The following is a 20042-nucleotide window of genomic DNA, read 5'->3' as shown; positions in this document are numbered from 1 at the left end:
AGGCTGGTGGCTATAGCTCCGATTAGACCCCTAGCCTGGCAACCTCCATATGCCGTGGAAGCAGCCCTAGATAAGGCAAAAAGACAAAAAAAAAAAAGTGCTAACAAGGAGAGATGGACAGGCCCTTGATTTACTCCCAGGTTGGGAATGTCTCAAAGAAGAGGGTGAGACAGCACATTTTCTGAGGCTCACCCTCGAGCATCCTCCCCAAGACGTGTCCACCTCCTTGTGTTCCTGGTCCTGTCTGTGGGGCCTCTTTCAGAGACTGGGCGGGCCTTCCAGCCCCATCCACACATGCTACCCTCCCGCAGGACCCTCAGGACAGCCCACAGTGAAGGAGTCCTACAGGAGCAAAGAGGGGTGGGGGGTGACTCAGGAACCAACCAGAGAGATGGAAAGAAGGATGCAGGGGAGGGTGGGGGAGAAATGGGCAGAAATGTTTAAAACAGTGAGAAATCATAATGAATATATTAGGCATGAATCTTACCAAGCCAGTTCGCACTCTGAACACCAGTGGTCTAAATGCACCAATTAAAATACAGAGATGGAGGAGTTCCCGTCGTAGCTCAGTGGTTAACGAATCTGACTAGGAACCATGAGGTTAAGGGTTCGATCCCTGCCCTTGCTCAGTGGCTTAACGATCCGGTGTTGCCGTGAGCTGTGGTGCAGGTTGCAGACGAGGCTCGGATCCTGAGTTGCTGTGGCTCTGGCGTAGGCTGGCAGCTACAGCTCCGATTGGACCCCTAGCCTGGGAACCTCCATATGCCGCGGGAGTGGCCCAAGAAATGGCAAAAAGACAAAAAAAATAAAAAATAAAAAATAAAGAGATGGAGACTGGATCAAAAAAACAAGACCAACCATACATTGTCTGTAAGAAATCCACTTTAACCATAAATGGCATGTATAGCTTAAAAATAAATGGGCAGAGAAAGATAAACCATGCCCACACTCATCAAAAAAAAGTCAAAAGGCATTCCCATCGTGGCTCAATGGAAATGAATCTGACCTAGTATCCATGAGGACGCAGGTTCGATGCCTGGCCTCGCTCAGTGGGTTAAGGATCTACATTGATGTGAGCTGTGGTGTAGGTCGCAGACGAGGCTCAGATCTGGCATTGCTGTGGCTGTGGTGTAAACCAGCCACTACAGCTCCTATTAGACCCCTAGTCTGGGATCCTCCATATGCCTTGGGTATAGCCCTAGAAAGACAAAAAAAAAAAAAAAAAAAAAACTGGGAGAAGTGAGAAGGATGCCAAAAGGATGGAATGGAGGACAATGGAAAAGGGAACAAACACAGACCTGTTCACCCTGACTCCATGTCCCTGTACCAGGTGCTGTGCTGAGCCCTGGGCGTGGCTTCTCCTGCGGCAGCCTCACAACCACTCTAGGAGGTAGGTCCTGCTTTTAAAGTTTCAAAGACTCTGGGCAACCTGCCCCTGCTTGCAGCCTCTCAGAAGATGGGAAGATGGGATGTGGTCCCCCTTCCCCGGCCCCACTTCTGTTCAGACTTTCCTTCTGCTGTAGCTTTCTGGGCATTCCTTCCAGCTGCCCCAAGCCCTTATGCTGAAGCAGGGAAAAGGGGTCTGCGTGGGCAAAGGGAAGGGGGGGACTCACACCCTTGTCTGGTGTTTGCAGAATGTCCAGGTTCTCAATCTGATCTTACACCTGAAAAGGGCCAGCCTGAAAGTGGTTTCTCTTCTGTGCTTTTCAAAAGGTTTTCAGAGGCAACAAAGAAGCAGAAAGATCTTCGGAATATATGATAGATGGTACAACACCAGCTGCTACCCACCCCACCTAAGTGTGCCCGGCTATGCTGGGTGGGCCCTTTCTGTGCATCAGCTACTCAAACTTGAACGTGATCCTAGCCACCTGGAGGGCTTGTTAAAACACAGAGCTCCTGATTCAGTAAATTCATTCTTAGCTGCGTAACGGAATACCACCGAATGAGGGGCTTAGCAACACCCGCTTATTAGCTGACAGGTCAGTAGTCAGAAGTCTGGGTGTGGCACGGCTGGCTTCTCTGCTCCAGGTTGTGTAAGGATGGAATCAAGTCCTAGGCTGGGCTCCTTCCTTTCTGGCGGCTGGGCAAGAGTCTGCACCTGCCAACACGCAGAGCCCCGTTTCCTGTTATCCCTCCTGAAGGCCACTTACAGCCTTGCCACTTGTCCCCTCCTCCTTCCAGCCAGCCACCAGGCATCTCTCTCATGTCAACTCTGATTTCAGAAAAAGCCTGGTCTCTTTCAAGGGCTCAGCCTGGTTGATCTCCCTTGCACAAACTGGGCTGTGTAACAGAACCTAGTCATGGGTAAAATTCGTCATGGCCATCACCCTGTCCCCCCTCCCCACTAGGAAAGAGAATTGTGGGCCATTCTAGAACTCTGCCAGCTACAGTAGGTGGGGCGAACATTTGCACTTGTAACAAATTCCCAGCTAAAGAGATGCTGCTGGCTCTGGAAATGGCCTTGCCAGAGAACGACTTCCCTGTGTTCGCTCCTTGCACCGCCTTCGGCTTAGATTGTGCCTAATTTACAAATAGGACACTGAGTGTTTTAAGTCTAGAGGTAACGTTCAAAGTTTATAGCAACTAGTATCTCGTGGGCCCAACCAATCAGAAGCAACGTCAAGGTGATCGGGAGGGGTTCTGGCCGTGTGTAACCGCTGTGCCCTTGCTGGTCCGCACCTGCTGCCCAAGGACCCCCTGCAAGAGGGGGTTGGAGCCAGCACCCAGACCAGAGCTGGGGCTTGGCTGCTCCCTAAGCTAAGATGAATGAGAAAATGCCCCACCAAGGCTGTCAGGAGAAGAGGAATAAAGAGACGGTTTACTGATTTCCAAACCCATCTTCTTCCTTGCGTTCTCTCTGCTCCATGCACTATAAAGCCGCCTTCCTCAAGGTTAAAATCTGATTAGTTTCCTACTGCTGCTCTAACAAATTACCACAGATTTAGTGCCTGAAACCACACAGATTTTATTGTCTCACGGTGCTGGATGCCAGACTCTCAAATCCACCTCAGGGGCCTATCATCAAATATCTGTTTCCTGGAGTTCCTGTTGTAGCTCAGCGGGTTAAGAAGCCGGCTAGTATCCATGAGGATGCAGGTTCTGTCCCTGGCCGCACTCGGTGGGCTGCTCGGAGGTCGCAGACGCAGCTCAGATTCTGCGTTGCCGTGGCTGTGGCATAAACCTCCACTGCAGCTCTGATTTGACCCCTAGCCTGGGAACTTCCATCTACTGCAGGAGCTGCCCTAAAAAGGAAAAAAAAAAAAAAGTCTGTTTCCTTGCCTTTTAGCAGGTTCTAAGGCTATAGAAGTGGGTCACAGTCTCATATCACTACCATCTCTGCTTCCAACCCTGACCCTCCTGCCTGCTTCTTAGAAGCACCTGCTGCCTGGCAATCCAGGGTCATCTCCCATCTCATCGCAAGGTTGTTAACTGAATCCCACCTGCTCAAGCCCCTCGGCCCTGTGAGGTCATGTATTCAGAGTGCCAGGGACTAGGCCGTGGATGTCTGAGAGGCTCATGCCCAAGGCCCACATGTCTGTGGAGCACAGAGCAGAGACTTCCCCAGAACTTTCTATGGGCCGAGCCCTTTGTAAACACGAGGTCATTTGTGTCACAACCGCACTCAGAGGTGGGTTCTGTTACTATGGTCCTCCTTGAACAGACAAGGAAACCAAAGCATGTGGGAGTGAAGAACCTTGCCTGAGGCCACACAGCTAAGCAACGGCAATGCCAGGGCTCAACCCCAGACAGTCTGGCTCCAGAGACTCTGTCTTTCCCACTCTGTTATGTGGCTCTCATCAATGGACAGGGGCAAAGCAGGCCACTTGATATAAATGGCAACTAGGGGTTCCCACTGTGGCTCAGTGGGTTAAGGATCCAGTGTTGCTGTGAGCTGAGGTGTAGGTCGAAGACGAGGCTTGGATCTGGCGTTGCTGTGACTGTGGCTGGCAGCTACAGCTTTGATTCAACCCCTAGCCTGGGAACTTCCATGGGGCAGGTGCAGCCCTAAAAAGCAAAAAAAAAAAAGGCAAGAAGCCAACGTCTCCATCTCCGCCTCTCCCCCTGACCTGCCCCTCGTCTAACTCCACTGTGCCTGGTAAGGGCCCCTCCTCTCAGGTAGGACAGCAGTCAGTCACTTTGGTCCTTCCGTACGTGCTTTCCAAGCCTGATCGGTAACAAGGCGCTGTCACTTCTGCCCCCCTCTGAAAGGCTGTTGAGTTAGTAGTGCTGGGAAACAAGCCACCCAGCACTTAGTGGGTGCAACCATCACGTACTTTGCTCATGAATCTGCAATTTGTGGGGAGATGGTTCTTCTCTCTGCCATGTTTGCTTGGCTGGACAGCAAATCCACTCCCAAGATGTCACAGTCATATGGCCACCAAGGTGTGCTGGTTGTCATGTGGGAGCTTGGCCTGGGCTTCGGGCCTCCGTTCTTCACCATGTGGGCTCGGGCCTCAGTTCTTCACCATGTGGGCCTCTCCCCAGGCTGCTTGGGCTTCCTGACAGCATGGTGACCAGGTTCCAAAAGAACGAGGTGGAAGTGTATGGCTTTTTTTTTTTTCTCTTTTAGGGCCACATTTGTGGCATAAGGAAGTTCCCGGGCTAGGGATCGAATCAGAGCTGTAGCTGCTGGCCTACACCACAGCCACAGCATCATGGGATCTGAGCCACGGCTGCAACCTACACCATAGCTCATAGCAATGCTGGATCCTTAATTCACTGAGCAAGGCCCAGGATCAAACCCGCATCCTCATGGATTCTAGTTGGGTTTGTTAACCACTGAGCCATGAAGGGACCACCAAGGAGCTTTTCAAAGAAAAAGCAAAATAAATATTTTCTGGTGAAATCCCTGTCTTTTTTTTTTTTTTTTTTTTTAGGGCTGCACATGTGGAAGTTTCCAGGCTGGGGGTAAAATCAGAGCTGCACCTGCTAGCCTACACCACAAAAACGCAGGATCTGAGCCACGTCTGTGACCTATACCGCAGCTCAGGGCAACACTGGATGCTTAACCCACTGAGCAGGGCCAAGCATTGAACACGTATCCTCATGGATACTAGTCAGGTACATTACTGATGAGCCACAAGGGGAACTCCTAAAATCCCTGTCTTTAAAAGTATTTAGGTAGAAGCTCCCGTCGTTGCTCAGTGGTTAGGGAATCCGACTAGGAACCATGAGGTTGCGGGTTCAATCCCTGGCCTCGCTCAGGTGCGGCCCTAGAAAAGACAGAAAGACCAAAAGAAAAAAAGAAATATTTAGGTAAAGAAATGCGATTCTTCTAACAGTTGGTACTCTAAAATATTAATGAGTTAAAAACACCAGGTTTGAGGAGTTCCTGTCATGGCACTGCGGAAACAAATCCGACTAGGAACCGTGAGGTTGTGGGTTCAATCCCTGGCCTCGCTCAGTGGGTTAAGAATCTGGCATTGTCGTGAGCTGTTCTGTAGGCCAGCAGCTGTCGCTCCAATTAGACCCTTAGACTCCTAGCCTGGGAACCTCCATATGCTGCAGGTTCAGCCCTAAAAAGCCAAAAAAAAAAAACAAAACATCATGTTTGGGAATGGTACATAATGAATTAAAGGTCATGGTGCCAGACTGCTATGCAAAAAAAGTAGATTTCCTCTCCGACTAAACTTCAACCCTACCTCGTGTATCTGTAACCACAGTTTCCATGATCATTGCTGTCCAACATATGGGGAGGGGAGGGGAAAGAGGAAAGCTGTTTTATTATTACAAAAGTGACAGATGTGCATTGTAGAAATTCTAATAAGTCCAAAGAAAGGCAAAAGGGGATCATTGCAATCTTCCCTTTCCTTTTTTTTTTTTTTTTTTTCCCATTTGTGGCCACACTGATCCAAGCCACAGTCACAACCTAAGCCCCAGCTGTGGCAACACCAGATCCTTAACCCACTGTGCCAGCCCAGGGATCAAACCCTGGGACCCGAGTCCCATCTCTCCCAAGAGGCTGCTGATCCCCTCGCACCACAGCAGGAGCTCTGCATTCTTAATACAAACACACGTAGTTTTTCTTTCCACCAAATTGGAGTCACAACAATAAACACTGCTGTGTAACCTGCTTTTTTCCTCTTGACACCAAGCTGTGACATCTATGTCATTAAATAGCTTTCACTTCTTTCCCATGAGGTGTGCGCAACTCTACAGTCTATTGAATGGATTCAACAGGGGTATTAGCTGGTCACTGATTGGATGGTTAACTTGTTTCTAGTGTGTTATTTGTATAAAAGACATCGCAGGGACTGTATTTGCATCTGAATCTGTATTTGCATCTGAATCTGTATTTGCATCTGAATCTTCGCCCGAGGCCAGGAGGATTTCCTTGGGATAAACTCCTAGGAGGGAGACGGGTGAAAATACTCAGGGTTTTAGTTGACCTGGTTTACCCTGAAAGTTTAAACTACTGAGTTTTACGACACGGCTCACTACCACATTCCTTTAGAAGTTCCTGTCTGCGTAGAGGAGCTCATGGTTTGGTGTGGACCCAGTAGTATTTTCATGGTGTCCAGTTTAAAGTCTGTCCTATTTGTGAGATACTTCAGCTACAAATCTTTGAATGTGGGTTTTGTTAGCTTGTTGACTTTGGGTCTGGTTGGTTGGTTGGCTGGTTTTTCATTGGCTGGCTGGTTGGTTGGTTTTTCTTCGGCTGTTTGTTGGTTCATTGGTTGTTGAAGGACACAGTGACACAACCCAGGTCCCTTCAGAGATAGTGGATTTGTCCCCCAGCTGTTCTTTTCAGCTGCCCCCTTTGGGGATTACTTCAGCTGACAGCCCTGTCCCTAAGTCCCCGCCTTTTTTTTTTTTTTCCTTCTGTATTTTTGCCATTTTCTTGGGCTGCTCCTGGGGCATATGGAGGTTCCCAGGCTAGGGGTGAAATCGGAGCTATAGCCACCGGCCTACGCTACAGCCACAGCCACAGCAACGCTGGATCTGAGCCGTGTCTGCGACCTTCACCACAGCTCACAGCAATGCCAGATCCTTAATCACTGAGCAAGGGCAGGGATTGAACCCACAACCTCATGGTTCCTAGTCGGATTCGTTAACCATTGAGCCACAACCAGAACTCCAGTCCCCGCCTTCTTGTGGTAAGCTCCTATCCCAGAGCTGAGCGATATGGGAATATCAAGGCTCAGCCCTTCTGCTCCAACGTGGGTCACCCATCTTCTGAATTTCCCACAAGGTCAGCAAGGTTTCTGCTGGACCACACGGCCCTCTCCCTCTGCCCAGTCCTGTTTTCTCCCCTCCCCCCCATTCCCTCTCCTCTCCTTCCCTTTCCTTCCCTGGGTGTAGATTCCGGAAGAACTCCCTAATAAACCTCTTGCAGCAGAACCTCTGTCTCAGTCTGAAAACAGCCAGGGACTCTTGGGTTTGTGGTGGGTTGGGGGGTTATAGGAGCAGAAGTGGGGCTCAGCAGATCCCAGCAGTTGATCACATAATTTCGCCTTTACGGGAATTAGTAGTTTTACCACGACCTACCTCTGGACGGAAGAGCCAGGGCAGCCCAGACTCAAGGGGAGGGGTTCTTAAAAGGATGAAGACAGGCTCCTACTTCCTGAGGGTTGTTTCAGCAGAAGATGGATCCAACTGTATCCGAGGATCTTACAAGAGCAGTTTAAAACGCTGCCTTCTCAAAATGATCTTTCCGAAAACTATTTTAAAAGCCTCACCCTAAGAATACTGGGACCTCAGATTACTTTCAGGTTATCGTCCCTTTTTTTTTTTTGTCTTTTTGCCTTTTTCTAGAGCCGCACCCGCGGCATATGGAGGTTCCCAGGCTAGGGGTCGAATCAGAGCTGTAGCCGCTGGCCTATACCAGAACCACAGCAACCCGGGATCCGAGCCTTGTCTGCGAACTACACCACAGCTCACGGCAACACTGGGTCCTTAACCCACTGAGCAAGGGCAGGGATCGAACCCGCAACCTCATGGTTCCCAGTCGGATTCGTTAACCACTGCACCACAGCGGGAAATCCCTCAGGTTATCTTTCTAATCGTGTCATTGAACGTTGGTCTTGCCGAAACCCCGCTGTCTCCATCCCATCATCGTAAACCAATTCTGTAGAAATCTGTAAGCGTGCTAAGGTTCTGCTTCTCAAGCCGTGCTGTCCGCCTCCCTGGTATGGCCCAATCGCGTCTCACTAGAGATTGCTAAAGAAACCAACTGTGCTTTGTAAGCGTTTCAATGGAATCTAGGTCGTCCCCATAATAACGTCCCCACCGTTCACTTGCATAACAGTATAATTTCAGGAGTGGAGGGAACATTTTGCAAATGCACGGGGAGTCACCCGAAGAAATGTGTTTGGAGAGAGAAAGAGAGAGAGAAAGAGAAAGAAAGAAGGAAGGAAGGAAGGAAGGAAAAAGAAAGAAAGATAGAGAGAAAGAATTGCTGTATAAGGAGTGAGGGACTCGCTCTCTCCCTGTATTATATATGGAGTAGATTCTTTGACCCAGAACATTCTGAGCCACGGGGATACATATGGTGTGTAAACTTGGTGTATATTCCTACCTCTCCATGTCTGGCTCCTAGCAAGTGACTAATCTATTTTTGATGACTTACTAAATTAAGCCAGAGGCCAAAAACTCAGATGCGGGAGCAATGAGGCCATTGGTATTTGAAGAGCACACAGGCTTAGCCACTGGGTCAGCCATTGCTACATGGGCCCCAAATTGCCACATCTTCCTTTTTTTTTTTTCTTTAATCCCAAAGAAACCAGAAATTCCATTTCTATGTGAAACTTCCACATTTTAAAATACTAGCAGCTAACTTTTTTTTTTTTTTTTGGTCTTTTTAGAGCCACACCCATGGCATATGGAAGTTCCCAGGCTAGGGGTCAAATCTTCAGAGCTGTAGCTGCCAGCCTACACCACAGCCACAGCAACACCAGATCTGAGCCACGTCTGCAACCTACACCACAGCTCACAGCAATGCTGGATCCTTAACCTGCTGAGCGAGGCCAGGGATCAAACATGCGTCCTCACGAAAGCTAGTCAGATTCGTTTCCACTGAGCCAAGACGGGAACGCCCTGGCTAACTTTTTAACTTCGGGGTGGAGGGGAATAGTGGGCTGCCAGTTCACAACCAGTACACTGACCTGGCCCCTCTAGAGTTGATGGAAAGAAGGCAGCTCTTACTTCTGAGGTGCTCTGGTTTAAAGATGTGTGTGTGTGTGTGTGTATGTGTGTGTGTGTGTTTCAAGTCACATGACACCAACGTCCCAATTTTCCTGATGAACAAAGTTGGCGAGGTCTTGTTTTCCACGGTGACTGTTAATATCCAAGTCGTGGTGGTGTCTTAGTCATTCTGTGTTTATAGGGTCTTTGTTTTTTTGTTTTTAAAGTATGTTTTGAATCACTGTTACCCACATGGAGGTGACAGGATATACTTTCTCAGGCGGCTTGTTAATCAGACTTTTAAATAATCCTCAAAGAAGGCAAATGGAAGTGTGAAAAGACAGCAGAGGCTGTGGTCTCGTCCTGGTAACTTCCCAACTCCAGACATGGAACGAGGGCCTATGGGTCGGGATGGAAAAGAGTAGGTAGGAACACAAAACATACGTTGCTCTTCCCCACACTTGGCAAACAAATGATTTCTGAGCGGAGATCCTGAGATTTAAAACTGGGTGTGGATACAAACCCTGCACCGCCAAGTTCTTGAAAACCGGGTTTTCTCTCCAGCGGTTCCGATTTCGGTTTGATGCGCTTTCTTTTCCCCTTCCTCCTTTTGACCTCCGCCTCTGGTAGGACTCATCCTCTTTTTAAAATTTTATTTCTGTTTATTTTATTTTTTCATTACAGTTGATTTACAGTGTTCTGTCAATTTCTGCTTCCAGGCAAGTGACCCAGTCACACTCACACACACACACACACACACACACACACACACACACACATATATACATTCTTTTTCTCTCATTATCCTCCATCATGTTCCATCACGAGTAACTAGATTGAGTTCCCTGTGCTGTACTCATCCTTTGAATGTAAGGGGATTGACTTGGGGCAGTGAAAGCTGTTTCGAGCTGGAATGGAAGTTAACCAGGTCCAGGGGACTGATGAATATAGGGGCCGCCTGCCACCAGCCCGCCCTGCACAATTGACCTTGCCCAGGTTTTGGTCACCACAGGCTTGTGCTCTGGCTTGAGAACAGCTTCCAAGCGGAAGTGAAAATCAGTCACTAGAGCAAGGTGGGTCCCGGAAGGGACAGACTAGAGGGAGCATATCAAGAGTGATTAATTAGGGTGGCTTTGGCCCCCATCTTCTCAGAATAATTGTTACCTCCCTTCATCCGAGGCTGCTGGTTGCCAGGCTGTTAAGAACTGCCCTGATTTGCCGATGGCTATTTCTCCATCGTCAGCGTTGCAAGCAGTGCATTTCCAAGAAGTTGCAGAGGGGTGGTTAACCTCCATGTACTAAGGAAAGATTGAGGCAATAAGGAAAAAAGAGTTAATGGGATTTCAAGTGCACATGGAATTTAACAAACAAGATGAAATCTTGGATGAACCGTGACCTCTCTCAAGGTATAAATTTGAACACACTCTTCCTCCCTCCTTTCCCCCAATTTGTTGGTTATTTTATATTTTATTTTATTTTACTTTATGTCTTTTCTTATTTCCTTTGGATGATGGCAATTTTTTTCTTTCTTTCCACCATAAGCTTTAACAGAGCGTGATTGTCATTCTGCTAAAAACAGATGTCTAGCATTCTCACCATTGCATCCATCATTTTTGGCACTTTTTCAAAAATTTAGTAATAGGAAGTTCTGTGTTATCTCCGACATGCAAATCCTTTGTACATCATCTTTGTACTACTCCGTGCAAAATATCAAATGACATTTCAGGCTTTTCCGTTTTTTTTCCAAAGTATCAGACATGGCCCGGGCTGACGTTCAATATTAATGTCATTTCTTCTGTGTTATCCTTCGGGTTCAGAAGATTAATGGTTGTTAGACGTAAAGAAGATTTTCATTGAAGAACATGTTCTCAGTTCAGATTCAGAATCCGTAGGCATCATCCTTTGTGGTGGGAGAAGTTTGTCTCAGGGGTTCTAGTTAGAACTTTACAAATCCGTCACCAAAAAAAAAGGTTATCGGCTTTCTTTGTTTTAGTTTTTTGTTTGTTTCCTTGTTTTTGGTTGTTTTGTTTTTTGGTGTTTTTTTTTTTTTTTGCCACACCCACGGCATGCAGAAGTTTGATCCCAGGCCAGGGATCCAACCAGAGCCATAGCAGTGATGACGCCAAGTCCTTTAACCACTCAGCCACCAGCAAACTCCTATGTTTTCTTTCAAATGAAGGCCGCTCCCTGTTGCTGAGTAGATCTTACCGGCAGTAAAGCAATTCAGTGAGCAATAAATTCCTGAGCCCGGTCTGGCCCAGGACTGCTTCCCCACCCATTCCCTGATCACCCCCAGAGAGAACAAAAATGGAAACGCCATTAGAGACCAGAAAGAAGAGAATGCTCCTATTCTCTTTCTTGCCCATGATTGTCATGAAAAAGCAGAAAATTGGGAATTGAATCACACTACTGCTTAGACAATAGGGCTCCAAACATTTTTGATCATGAACCTCATGGATGCAAGACTTTTGAGTACATTGCCAATAAAAGCAGTTCATCTGTAAACTTTATACAAATTCTCCCGTACTCTGTGCACCTTATAAAACACACCCTGCACTGTGTACCTTATAAAACACACCCTAAAAGTAGGCACTTAAAAAAGACAAGGCAGGGAGTTTCTGTTGTGGCTTAGTAGGTTAAGAACCTGACTAGTGTCCATGAGGAGGTGAAATTGTGCTTGGGGCAAAGGAAAAAATGGGTAGATGGCTGGATGGATGGATGCATGGGTGGACAAACAGATGAATGCCACGTGAAAACCTTCACCTTTAACCTAAGGAGCGTTGGAAGTCACTGAAATCATTATAGTAGGTGAAGAATGTGCTCAGGCTCAGCTTTGGGGTGTTTTCTGTTGTGGGAATTCTTATTGTAAGGTATTGTGGGAGTTCCCATTGTGGCTCCGCAGAAACAAACCCAACTAGTATCCATGAGGATCCGGGTTCGATCCCTGGCCTCTCTCGGCCTCTCTCGGTGGGTTAAGGATCTGGCATTACCGCAAGCTGGGGTGTAGGTGGCAGACGTGGCTTGGATCCTGCCTTTCTGTGGCTATGGTGTAAGCTGGCAGCTGCAGCTCTGATTCGACCCCTAGCCTGGGAACTTCCATATGCCACAGGTGCAGCCCTAAAATAAAATAAAATTTAAAAAAAAGAAAAGAAAAGGTATTATGGTGGTTGCAGAGCTCTGGGTGAATCAGCGTGTGGGAGTGCCAGGTGGAGGGTGGTACAAGGGACCTCTCCCTTGGCCAGCAGGGCACAGCTATCCAAGATGCCAGAGGGACTAAGAGGACAGAGCTGGGGAAATACCAAAGGCACTGTGAGGCCGGCACAGTTCCATGGAACAAGCATGGAATCTGCAACCAAAGGACCAGGGTGAGTCCTGGCCCTTCTCAACACAGGGTGCCCCTCTGAACCTCAGTATCGTCATCCATGAAGTGAGAGCTAACATGCATCAAACACTGACTGCGCTCCGGGCACCATGCTGGGCCCCTGCCTGTGTCAGACTGTTCTGTCCCCACTGCAACCCTGAACTAGGTAGTAACCCCATTTATAAGTTGAGGACGAAAACTGTCCCCTGGAGTAATAACACTTTGTAGACTGGGAAGCGAGAAAGATGAACAAGAGAGCAACCCCCTGTGTTTTTGTTTTGTCTAAGAGCTTAGGTTAGGGGGACAAGGCTCCACCTTATAGAGGGAAGGGCTAGCATTAAATAACAGCAAAGCTGTCCCATTATCTCAGAAGCTAAAACACCAGGAAACCGCAAGTTTCATTGGCATTCAAGATAAATGCTCTGATGATGTCTTTGATCTCAATCAGGTGTGTCAGTTTCCCTCCCAGGAGATCTTTTGCAGATTTCCTTGTTCCTGGCTCTGCTTTGGTTTGAGCATCCAAGTCGAAATTCCCTTTTTTCTTTCTCTGGTCACTTTGCAGAAGGTTTCACTGGTGGCACATTCTTGGCATAGTTGTAAACTCCTTGGGGTTTATAATGGGCACGCTGAGGTCATCCTCACTCTGCTTTCGGAGTGCTGTAATGGGGATGGTGGATTTCAACATAAACCTCAGTTTTTCCTCACTGAAAATAGAAACTTCTTAATGAAAATATGCTCTAACTGCTTGGAGCCAGAAGAGGTAAATGCGGGTGGGAGAGGTTCATTTAAGATTTTTTTAATAGGGAGTTCCCGTCTTGGCTCAGCAGTTAATGAGTCTGACTAGCATCCATGAGGATTCAGGTTCAATCCCTGGCCTTGCTCAGTGGGTTAAGGATCCAGCATTGCCATGAGCTGTGGTGTAGGTTGCAGATGTGGCTCAGATCCTGCGTTGCTGTGGCTGTGGCCGGTGGCTACAGCTCTGATTTGACCCCTAGCCTGGGAACTTCTATATGCCATGGGTGCAGCCCTAAAGAGACAAAAAAAAAAAAAAAAGATTTTTAATACTATCAGTGGAAGAAATGCAAAGCATTTAAAGCTTCCAGTGGACTAAAGCATTTTGTTTCTTTAATCTCTGGTTTCAGTTTTACCAGCCTAAGTGCAACTTTTAGTACTCTTTTCAAGCGTTCTAGCGAGACATTGCTGTGGGCACTGTTATCTTGAAATCACTTACATCCAGCTAACAAACGAGAATCAAGAAGGTGCATGTCTCCCAAATTCCAAGGGATATACAAATAGGGAAGTCAACTTTTTTTTTTTTTTTTTTTTTTTTTGGCCATGCTCAAAGGAATTGGAAGTTCCCAGGCTAGGGGTCAAATCAGAGCTACAGCTGCCAGCCTACACCACAGCCACAGCAACACCAGATCCGACCTATACCACAGTTCATGGCAACGTCAGATCCTTAACCCACTGAGCGAGGCCAGGATCAAACTATGTCTTCATGGGTACTAGCTGGGTTCTTAACCCACTGAGCCACAATGGGAGCTCCTTTTTTTTTCCCCCCTAGAAGTCAACTTTTTTTAAACACTTGCTTTGGATCCATTTTTATTCTCGGTGGGAAAAATTGCTATTTATAAAGTAAAGTCTTCTCCATAGGACGTTTGGAAGGACATCCAAGTTCATGTATAAGAGACGTACAGGCCAAGAGCGGACATTCCTAATAAATGTCTGATTGGCAGATGAGGGGAAGTACCTCTAGGTTCAGGGACAGGTGTCTGTCCCCTTGGCCAGCTGGGACTGTGGAGCACCGCAAAGGGTCTGTGCTACCCAGAGTGACAATACTTTGACAGCTCCAATCCACTCCATCTCTCTCGCCATAGGAGGCCTGTGCTATTGGACCGTACGTGCTGTCTCTCCTGGGTTCAACTTGGTGACCCAGTGCTCTCTGCCAGCATCCAATCCAGCCTCCCTAGAGTCAGCCACTCTTCTGAGCCCCTTTCCTTGATCTGGAATTGGAGCCACTCACGTTCACCAAGCAGGATTTGGATGGAGCTGGCCATCAAGTCAAAGGCGGGTCCGGAACTCCATGTTTTGGAAGGCTTTTTGGACAGCCTGATGAAAGATCTGTCATTGATCATTTATTTTTATGAGCAGAGACAGTGGAACCATCTTCAAATACCTCGCTCTTCCTTTATCCCCCCCCCCATCTGTACAGTGAATCCACAATTGTTCATCTGAGTGAGTTCAGTGGTGTCGTCTTGAATGAATAGAATGTTCCAGACTTGCCCACACAACTGAGCTGGAGCTTCACGCTATATGTTTTCATAGGAGGAGGAGGAAAGGGCGGAGGAGACAGTGAAATCCACCTCTTCTCCCTCCTCTCATCCCCCTTTAACCCTTATTTCCAAGGTGGACTCCAGCAGAAGCAGCAAAGGAGGGTTGGAGCGGAGGGAGTTGAGATGTTCCCAGCCCCTCTGGGGGAGTGGAATGCACTTTCTGCCAGTCCCTTTCCCTTCAGTGCCCGCCTCCACCGCCAACCCGCAAAGCCTCCCATCCCCACACTGCTGCCACCTAGGGCACACTCCAGGCTTTGCCCTGAAAACGCAGCTCATCTAAGCCCACTGTCCCCAGAACCAAGCATCACCCAGCAGGAACCTTTCCTCTTGGTATTTGAGGCATCACATCCTGTTCATTCACAGCGGTCCAGACTTGTTTAGGATACACGCCTTTAGATCTCTTGGGTTGGGAGTTACAGGTAATTTGGTAAAGCAAACACCATAACTGGTCTCTTAAGTAACCCTAAGCTGGCAGCAGGGCACCTTGCTCAGAGATTAAGCAACGCTCTCATCCAGGGAGGTGAGCTTCCTTTTATGGTTTGCTCAGAGCCGTTGCATATATTCTTCTTATGACTGGCTGACTTCAGTGATTCTTTGGAGTTAATCTTTAAAGGGGAATGGCAGGATTCCACTTAACTTCTGGAAGCTTAAGAGCTGGCCCTGTGTGCCTCTAGACTAGAGAGTGTTTTTAGTAGTAGTGTGACAGTGTTTTTAGTAGTAGCGTGACTGCGCTTAGGTGATCATGAAGTTGGGGAGAGGGGAAAGGACCTGGGACTCCAACTGCCTTGGGACCTAAACTTGCAAAGTATTTGGAAGGTCAGAAAGTTGTAGCTTTTTTTTTTTTTTGTCTTTTCTAGGGCAGCTCCCGAGGCATATGGAGGTTCCCGGGCTAGGGGTCGAATCGGAGCCACAGCAATGCCAGATCCGAGCCGCGTCTGCAACCTACACCACAGCTCACAGCAACACCGGATCCTTAACCCACTGAGCAAGGCCAGGGCTCGAACCCACAACCTCATGGTTCTTAGTCGGATTCGTTGACCACTGAGCCAAGACGGGAACTCCGGAAAGTTGTAGCTTTTTAATGGGATTAACATATACAGACTACTGCATATAATATAGATAACTAACAAGGACTTAATGTATAGCACAGGGAACTGTATACTCAATATTCTGTAACAACCTTTAAGGAAAAATAATCTGTAAAAGAATGTGTGTGTGTGTGTATCTGAATCACTGTGCAGTACACCTGAAACTCACATGACATTTTAAATCAACTATACTTCATTTAACAAATAATAATAAAAGAAAAAGCTGGGAGGAAAAAAAGTCTTAGCTTTTTAAAAGAACTGACATCCTGGAGCTCCCGTCATGGCGCAGCAGAAATTATTCCGACTAGGAACCATGAGGTTTCGGGTTCGATCCCTGGCCTCGCTCAGTGGGTTAAGGATCCGGCATTGCCATGAGCTGTGCTCTAGGTCACAGACTAGGCTCGGATCTGGCATTGCTGTGACTCTGGCACAGGCCCGTAGCAACAGTTCCAAGTAGACCCCTAGCCTGGGAACCTCCATGTGCCGCAGGTGCAGCCCTAAAAAGACAAGAGACAAAAAAAAAAAAATTAAAAATTAAAAATAAAAGAACTGGCAATCCTGCCCCCAGACATCTAACCTGAAAAAAGGGGAGCCAAGGTAACTTTTCAATTGTAACATACGTTCTTTCTATTTATTCTTTTCCTATTCAAAACAGAAAATGTTCAGGCTAGGAGTCTCTAAAACAGGACAAGCTCTTAATGTTTCTTTTCTCAGTTCCAGAGACTAGGTTCTCTAGAATGTTTTGGTATCTTTGAATTCAGTAGCTGTTCGAAAGTGATCGAAGTGGTTCATAGTCCTAGTTCTCAAATTACAGTCATAGGTTTTCCAGTGATACTCTTAGGATCTCTTCCCACATTCTCACTGGGGCGTACAAGTGGGGAATTGGGACATTCATCCAATAAAGTTCAATTGGAAGAGGAAACAAAAAAGACCTTCTTTCAAAATGAATTGCCCTTTCTTCTTTAGAAACAGAGTTCATTGACCAAGACAGATTTCCAAATGTTTTCTCTAATCCCCCCGGTATATGAAACTGTGATTGAAGGGTTCAGAAAATTACAGGGCTCAAACAGTTCGCCAAGATGGTGGTTTCCAGGTTTCTCCAAGCCTTAAAAATTCCCTGGAGGCTAATTGCTATTTACTGCTGAAGACCTTCCTCCTTTTCTTCTGTAACATTTTCCATCTGAAGAAGGGTCGTCCCATTCAGCCGCCGAGCCTGGTGACTGAGTGGCTGAATGGAATTACTACCAATGGAAACTATGCTGCAAGAGGGGTAGATAGAGCAGCTGCACAGCAAACCTCCGATCTTTTTCCATCCTCCCCAAGCAAAGTTAATTAGCATAGGGAAAATGACTAAGGTGTTGACGTCACCTCTTTCCAGTAGAAACTTACACTCTGTCCCTGTCTGCCGCGAGCAAGCAGGACTTGACTCAGGAATTTGGTGTCCAAACAGGATGCTCTGGAAGTGGAGCTTTTTTTTTTCTTTTTTTTTTTCCCCGGGGGAGGGGGGTGGGGGCTGGACCTCATGCTTTATAAGCGCTGGCTGGGGAAAGAACCCACAGCCTCTGCAAAGGAACTTCACTTGGGGCTCGACTCCAGGAGTCTATTGCTTTCACCTTAAGAAAGCAAGATGCATTTTAGAAACTTTAACTACAGTTTTAGCTCCCTGATTGCCTGTGTGGCAAACAGTGATGTCTTCAGCGAAAGTGAAACCAGGGTAAGGCTTCTACTCTCATGTGGGTTTTGAACATTGTCAAAGCGTGTGTTAACTGTGACTACGAACTGAAATCTTTGTTTGGAGCGGGGTGGGGGAGGGGTGTAGGTGGTTCTCTTGTGGCTTTGGGGTTTTGAGAGTCATCCAGAATACTCTGAACCTTGAAAAGCAAAAGGTGTTGCCGGAGGAATTGACTGTGAGGGCATTTTCAAAGCTCTCAATGCTTAAAAACCATCCTCATCCCCAGACCAATTAATTAGTAAGCAGCCTTTGGCACTGGGTTTTTGTCATTCCGTACAGGTCCTAAGTAAACTTCTGGAGGGAGGGCTTGTCTGACAATGAACAGAACGTTTGGCTTTGGCATCCGAAGTTCAGAGTACTTGGATTTTTATCTTAGGAAATAAATGTTGTAAAGACATTTGAGTGTTTGCTGTCATTACAACGGCCTGTCTTCAAGTTTCCAGCTTTCTCTTGCTGGAGAAAATGCAGCCATAGCAAATAATAAAACTGGATGAAATAACTTATAAGTGTACCTCCTGGGAAGCAGCTCTCATTGGTGGTAATTAATATAATTAGCCATTTTAATTACGATGCTTTCTTCTTCATTTGATTAAAATGTAAGGTTTTTCAGCAGTAGCTGTGCAGGTATCTAGTTGATCTCCAACAACTAGAGAATGGATTCTGTATGTTCTGTTTGGAGGGCACAGGTCATGTTATATCTTTATACCCAAAGCTAATCAAATTTAACTCCATCACTGGGTACTACGCTTGCAAGCCCAGACTGGAGTTTCAGAACCAGTATTAGAGGATGTTGCATGGGTAAAAATACTACAAAGTCTATCCATTGAATATTAGCTTTATATGTGTCAAATCACTGATTTACTTATTTAATTGAGATGCTCTCCAATAACTACCATAACTAGGTATCAGTTAGTAGAATAAACATGATTATTTTCTAAGAGAATAGTACAATAGCAATATGAAATTAACAAGACAATGTGGGTTCTCTTGCGTCCTGGTCCTATGCCCTGACTTGTATTCTAAAAACATTCATCAAAGGCATCTCTCCTAGGAGTTCCCTTCGTGGCTCAGTGGTTAACGAACCTTACTAGGATCCATGAGGATGTGGGTTTGACCTCTGGCCTCGTGAGGGGGTTGAGGATCTAGTGTTGTCCTGAGCTGTGGTGTAGGTCGCAGTCTGACTTGGATCCCATGTTGCTGTGGCTGTGGTGTAGGCCAGCAGCTGTAGCTCCAATTCAAGTTCCAAGTTCCCTAGCCTGGAAACTTCTGTGCCGAGGGTGTGGCCCTAAAAAGCCAAAAAAAAAAAAAAAAAAGACATCTTTCTTAAATTATGAATAATAACTTTAAAACAGAACAGTGGGTCACAGTGCCCGTGGATGAGGTTGTGTGAAATTCCAAATCTGCACAGACACCCTTCCCCCGCCAAACTTGCCCCAGCTTAGAAGAGGGGGAGAACAAGCCACCTGCAGCCAGATGAAATCTCTCGGGTTGATCATCTGTCGAGCTTTCTTTCTTCTTTGCCTCTGCAACACCCCTCGTTGGAAAATCACAGATGTTTCCATCCACTAATCACAGATGTTTCCATCCACTAAAGAAAAGCCAGAAGATTTAAAGAGAGAAAGTTTGTGAGTGGGTCTCACTCCAGGTGAACGGCCTGCCAGCAGGGAACGCAGGACCTGCCCGCAGCCCTGCCCTTCGGTAGACAGCAGGTACCACAGGGCTGTGGGAGGGCCGTCCGCTCCCCCACTTTCTAGCGCTGGATGTTCCCCTCTTGTTGGGCATCCTCTCTTCCCCTCTGCGAAGCTCTGTGGCTCCTCCTCCTCTCACCAGTCACCTGTGTAGAGGGGCACCTACCCCCTCCAGGCTCTCAGCCACCCTCCACCACCTGCCTCTCACTGTCCTCAGTGTTTAGCCTGAAGAAAAAAAAAAAAAAAAAAGACTCAGAAAACACAGTGACTAAAATCTCCCTGGAAGTTTCCAGACTGTCCATCAACTCCCTCTCTGGTTGGAAAGATTGCAGTGGCCTCCTAGCAAAGGCCCCCCCCACAACAGACACTCCCACCCAGGACTCAGGCCAAGGAGTACTCCCCAGAGCTGTTCCCAGGAGCCCACAGTCTCCCTCCTGAATCTAGGCTTTGACTGTTAAACTGGGGCTATTCTAAGAGCTCATGCTGTTTCTTGATGTTCACTAGTTCTTAGAATACTAGCCTAGATCAGTATGCGTAGTAAAGCCAGCATGCAGAAATGGGTTCATTTGCAGTACGTTCATTTTTTTAACCCAGGATTATTTCAGAGAGTTAAAAAGTAGCCGACTGAATAGAAAAATAGTAGCGGGAATTATTCTAAAAAACATTACTACTGTCACATAAAATCTCCTATATTAAGAGGGCAGAAAGGGCAGAATC

At 47.0% G+C, this 20042-nt stretch overlaps 1 protein-coding gene across 4 annotated transcripts in view; it reads left to right on the top strand.

Moving 5' to 3' along the window:
- The window catches only part of RCAN1 (regulator of calcineurin 1), a 99572-nt gene that overhangs the window by 71562 nt on the left and 7968 nt on the right, over positions 1–20042 (top strand). The window contains exon 1 of one of the 4 annotated variants that reach the window (XM_047796003.1): positions 1376–1390. The exons of 1 other annotated variant lie outside the window; for it this stretch is intronic. Coding sequence is in view for 1 of the 3 variants with exons in the window: in XM_047795996.1 (XP_047651952.1) it covers positions 17533–17619 (87 nt within the window). In the remaining 2 variants the exon portion in view is untranslated. Of the gene's footprint in view, positions 1–1375; positions 1391–17418; positions 17620–18994; positions 19347–20042 lie in introns of those variants that run through there. 2 more of the 4 variants (XM_047795996.1, XM_047796012.1) reach the window with 2 other exon arrangements.

The sequence above is a fragment of the Phacochoerus africanus genome, chromosome 1, assembly GCF_016906955.1.
Source record: "Phacochoerus africanus isolate WHEZ1 chromosome 1, ROS_Pafr_v1, whole genome shotgun sequence".
NCBI classification, from domain to species: domain Eukaryota; kingdom Metazoa; phylum Chordata; class Mammalia; order Artiodactyla; family Suidae; genus Phacochoerus; species Phacochoerus africanus.
The sequence above is the reverse complement of the archived record's forward strand: the minus strand, read 5'-3'. Positions and strand labels throughout refer to the sequence as shown.